Here is a 5000-nt window from a genome sequence, read left to right as displayed (position 1 = left end):
TAACATGCACTGTAAGCGTTCCATGTTGTAGCCCTGTTTCAATGTAGTGGATATCATTCTTTTTAAACAGTTCAGTCATTTCTAATGGTGTTGCGTTTGTTCCCAAGTCCACATCTTTGGGTTTAATGCCGAGAAGAATATCACGGACCGCACCTCCAACTATTCTAATGTCGTATCCTTCTCGCTGAAATGGCAAAGCCACCGTGAGAAGTTCTGGAGTGAGGATACTTTGTAACTCGGAGGTATCCAACTTGTCAACTGGACCACTAGACATCTTCGTAAAGAATGACGCAAAAATAGGCCAAGAAATGCGTGAAACCTCTTTTACTCTTTGCCTTGCGAAAACGTATGGGTGCAGAAACAGCCGTTTAGACCCACCAACCACCATAAGTTTTTTATACCCATTAGTTGACAAAAAGAAGCACATGAGGAAGGTAGCCTCCAATCATGTGGTTGTGTACGATAAACGAAAATTCTCACAAATTATCCCACCCTTACCCGGAAAAAAATGACCGCGTTCGCCTCTGTCACAGTGAATGGGCCTCAATCACACAGTCTCGACGGGATTGAAAAACTGCCCCACCGAAACTCGTTCCCAAATATTTCAACTCGAGGCTCGGGGTAGAAAATCTATCTTTTTGTACTAACTATGTTTTGTTTAACCAATATTCTGTCAGGCAACGCCTGACTTCTTCAGGAAGTTAAGGACGGTGCCTACTGTTGTTATTGCGCATACCTTCTGCGCATCTCGAGATATTCGGATTTCCTACCAGTGATGCTTACCAATGCAGTGATGTTTTTGCGCGGTTTAAAAACTATCCGGAGAAAGTCAGTAGATCTTAGTAAGTATTCTTGGTATCCAAAAAGAAATTGGGGCTAACCATGCATTTTTGAGAGATAGTTAAGCTTCATTTTGAGAAAGAACGCCATACATTGCCTTGTATTTTAAAGCTTGTTACAAATATTATTTATCAATTATCTTTGAAAAATGCGTGGTTACCCCCAATTTTCTTTTTGGGTTAGGGTTAGGGTTTAGGGTTAGGGTTTAGGGTTAGGGTTTTCCTGCATAATCATAAATCGGGGAAAAATACCATTGTATTAGCGGGCACCATCCTTATAAGTGATTTGCCGTTACAATCACTTAACTCCCTGAAGAAGTCTGGTCGTGCCTAACAAAATATTGGTTAAACAAAAAAATATATATCCTCACAGCCGAACAACCAGCCTTCCATCATTATTTTGTTTTAAGTCTACAAAGTATTTGCTGGTTAGATCTCCCAAGATCCGGCTCGCGTACTTTGTTCAGATGGCCCTTGCATAAAAAATTGTCCACTTGTCTATGGCCAAGATGGCCGCCGCGCGAATAAAGCCCATTACGGAAGATACCTCTTCACGGATATTCTTTCTGTGATCGAAATTTCTCTGTTTCTATAACAGAAAGACGGTTTCACCACCAAATATGGTTGTGGTTTACTAGCAAGGTAACAGCAGTGAGATCTTTCAGGCGATGGATTGAAAGACAGGGCTTCAGCCGTAATCGGAAAAATAATTTAATAATAATAATAATAATAATAATAATAATAATTTATTTACTTATAACGCGCAAGTATCAATTTGCATTTTCACCTGCGCGGAACTAAATCCATTAAAAAACCTAATTACAATTATATAATATAACTAGTAACTAATGAAAAAAAAAAGGGACAAAGTTTATGTGGTACATACAAATCATACAATCTTCTGGCGCAAACTTATTTTTAATCACTATTTCCTATCACACGACAATATATTTTTTTTGTTTTTCTTTTCTTTTTTTCTTTGTATGAGTTTTTCGTGTTTTTGGTACCAATAAATACAAACACAGGGAAATCACTGAGCAACTGCAGGGTTCCTAGCTACCACCTCAAAAAAAGCAAATAAATATGTGTCGAACGAAATTAAAACAAACTTTTGAGGTCAGCCCTTCAGCCTGCGTGTACACGCACGCTGAAGAATACGGCTCTTGAACGAATCGACTTCTCTCTGATGAAAAAAGTTTCAGTTATTCCATGCGGTGAATGTATCAGCTTGAGTAGGCAGTTCGTCTATTGTGTCAAAGTAGCAATGTTCCTTTTTTGTGTCAAAGTACAACAGAAACGAAAAAAAACCGATTACATAATTCAAACTTAACTTTGATTGTCAAAACTCGAAAGAGAGAATTTCTACACTGGGTGTACTGTCGTGATAGCACACTACAATGTTGCCTTCACCGTTCATTCCAAGACTAACTGGAGTTTTCTCAAAATTGATTTTTCCAACAAACGATCCATCCCAGGATTTATAGGCGTGAATGCTATCCGTGCCCGGGTCTGCAATCAGAAGATTTCCCGTATTCTTGTCTATGACAATTCCCCTGGGGCATTCCAAATCTTCGCCAATTTCGCGGCGATATGTACCCCTTGCGTCGAACACTTTGATCGACTCATCATCCCGATCGCAAACGAAGAATTCGTTGTTGTGGAAAATTGCTTTTCTTGGACAAGCAAGGTGACCTCTTCCAAAAACTAGGTTCTTTGTTTTACGTGCATGCGCATTCTGAACATCGATCACCACCACGCAGCTTTCGTCCAGTCCTTCTGAAGTTACAATTAACAGGCCTTCACATGTAGCAGTAACGCTGGAAAAGTTTACTTTGGAAACCAGAGAATGAATACTTTGATTGGTAGCGTAGAACATGGGATAGTACTTGCCGGTCAGGCGACGATAGGCCAAGAGTCGGTTATGCGAGCGATTGACCACAAGAATGCCATCCAGGAATTTGTCATGCAGGAAAGCTACATCGTATAAATCGCCAAATTTCACCCTAAACGATCGAAGATAATTTCCGCTTTCTGTAAAAATATAAACTCTATTGGACTCATCGTCAAGGACAGCCATCTCACCTTTTTCAGCTGAAACTGCGACTGTGTAAGGGTCAAAGGAAGTTTCACCAATCTCCTCAGCTGTTATAGTGCACAAGATCTTGAACTTGCCTTGACATTTGGTCGATAAGTTCGCTTCGCTCTCTTTTGTCACTTTTCCAAAAAAATCTGTTTTCAAGCGTTCCTCAAGGCTATCGTTTGGATAGAAATCCAAATCGAAACTTCGGATCGCTTTCCAACGATTTAAATCGCAAGTGCTGCCCAATGCCAGCTTTTTCACGATATCTTCTTTGTGCTGTAATACCTTAGAACTGTTTGGTTCCCTCAGAACATCTTCAGCTTCTTTTACAGAAATATGCAAATTTTTAATCAAGCAAGTCAATTCATTTCTCGGATCTCTTAATGCGGCATAGTTTTTCATGCAATTATTCACTTGTAAAAGCAAAGTCTCTTCTTGCGTCTTTATTAACTTTTCTAGGTCTCGTGCCTTGTTTTCAATTTTGCGCTTTACTTCATTGGCTCTTGCTTGTATATCATCCAAAGGAACAACAGTGTCAGTTGATCTTTGAAACTTTTGCAGAGCTCTAATCTTTTCCCTACCTCTTTCTAAAGCCTCCATGATTTCTCGTTTCGCACGGGGAACTAATGCTCGTTCGAGCATTCTGACGATCAGCGTATTTGTTGGTATTTTAGCGATTCCTCCATTAGGAATTGAAGCCTTCTCTCGGCACACAGGGCATTCAATGGACCCACCTTTTAGTGTTATTCCTTGCGTTCGAACAATATTTTCTAAGCAGTTCATACAGACATTGTGAGCGCAACCTGGAAGGCATTTAGGGTCTTCAAAATCCTCAAAGCAAATCGGACAAGACAATTCGTCCAGGAAATCATCATGAACAGGAAAGGAAGCCATCAGGACCGATCGTTTGATCAAACCTAATTAATGCAAAGTTTTGTATGAATTTTAGGTGAATTTTTCATCTCTTATTACACGAATTTACTACCATCTAATTGGTTAGTTTACTTTTTTCCCCGCTATTGGTTAGTTTTCAAATTTCCTTCATTCCTGAATACCGGAGGGAAGACAAAAGTGTACTCGCAATACACCTCATTTATTCAAAAATGGCCGCCATTTTAGTATTCTGTCCTCGTTCAAAGTTCAAACATTCCATTGAATTTATGTTTGAGAGCGAGGCCAAAAGTGCCAATTTGCAATCAAACAAAAGAATACTAAAATAGCGTCCATTTTGGAATAAGGTGTACTGTATAGCGTAAAAATGCCAATCATTTATCACGCCTGCATTAAACAATAATACCGAATGGCAGGCAAAGTCAATGAGAAAATTTCATTTGTCTTGTACAAACTGCAAAAATGAACGAGTAAACATTTTATCGTTGAGGATTCTCATGCGGTTCCGTTCGCTTCACGGAAGGAAGTAAGTGTTTTCGCTTCTTCTGCTTCATGTTTTATTCGCGGTTTGTTTTCTCTGTCAACCTGAGAGGTGAAGTTCGATATATTATTCACTCTTGGAGGCAAGACATCAGCTCAAAGCTCCTGGGAAAACACAAACAAATCCTTGTTTTCTTTCACAGAGCAAAGAAATAAAATTTATCGTACCGACTTGCAGTTTTGCATATCAGAATTAGTCCATTAGGGACGGACCATTGTTTTTCTAGAGGGGAGGGGGGGGGGGGGTATGAAAAATATTGAAAAAATTGTTTGCGGGGCCAAAAAAGACAACTTAAATTGCTTACAAACATGATATGTATAAAAAAATAGTTTGCATAGAGGGCAGCGAAACTTGTTACTTCTTGCTACTCTCTTTGAGTATTGCTTGCCGTACGCTCTTTGTTTTATTTGTAGGAATTAAATTGGCGAGTGTTTTTAATATAAAGAAACAACAAGCTATTACTAGGAGCTTACATGTCTAACATAAATTGGGTATAGCTTTTCTGAAATTTTCCTCGAAAAATAGTTTGAAAATATTGCGCTTTTCAGTAACACAAAGACTAGACATTAAAACTCAAGCAACGGTTTCGCGTTTCACTGCCGCCAATCATCACACTGTACGTCTCAGAAAACAAAACGATGATATCTGA

The 5000-nt window shown here is 39.1% G+C and overlaps 2 protein-coding genes across 2 annotated transcripts in view; both read right to left on the bottom strand.

Moving 5' to 3' along the window:
• LOC138043065 (CCA tRNA nucleotidyltransferase 1, mitochondrial-like) overlaps positions 1-439 on the bottom strand; it is a 5974-nt gene extending 5535 nt beyond the window's left edge. The window contains exon 1 of the mRNA XM_068889179.1: positions 1-439. This exon is cut by the window's left edge and continues 456 nt beyond it. Coding sequence (XP_068745280.1) covers positions 1-427 — 427 coding nt within the window. The 5' untranslated portion in view covers positions 428-439.
• A 1739-nt stretch (positions 440-2178) lies between these two features.
• On the bottom strand, positions 2179-3813 carry LOC138053339 (tripartite motif-containing protein 2-like). The gene has a single exon (XM_068899988.1). It carries the CDS (start codon positions 3811-3813, stop codon positions 2179-2181), a length of 1635 nt encoding a protein of 544 aa, XP_068756089.1.
• Positions 3814-5000: the final 1187 nt, after the last annotated feature.

Source organism: Montipora capricornis, chromosome 1 (assembly GCF_036669925.1).
Source record: "Montipora capricornis isolate CH-2021 chromosome 1, ASM3666992v2, whole genome shotgun sequence".
Taxonomy (NCBI): domain Eukaryota; kingdom Metazoa; phylum Cnidaria; class Anthozoa; order Scleractinia; family Acroporidae; genus Montipora; species Montipora capricornis.
The sequence above is the reverse complement of the archived record's forward strand: the minus strand, read 5'-3'. Positions and strand labels throughout refer to the sequence as shown.

What these genes read in the sequence shown, in the direction of transcription:
- LOC138053339 (XM_068899988.1), bottom strand. Translation starts at nt 3,813, where the DNA reads ATGGCTTCCTTTCCTGTTCATGATGATTTCCTGGACGAATTGTCTTGT.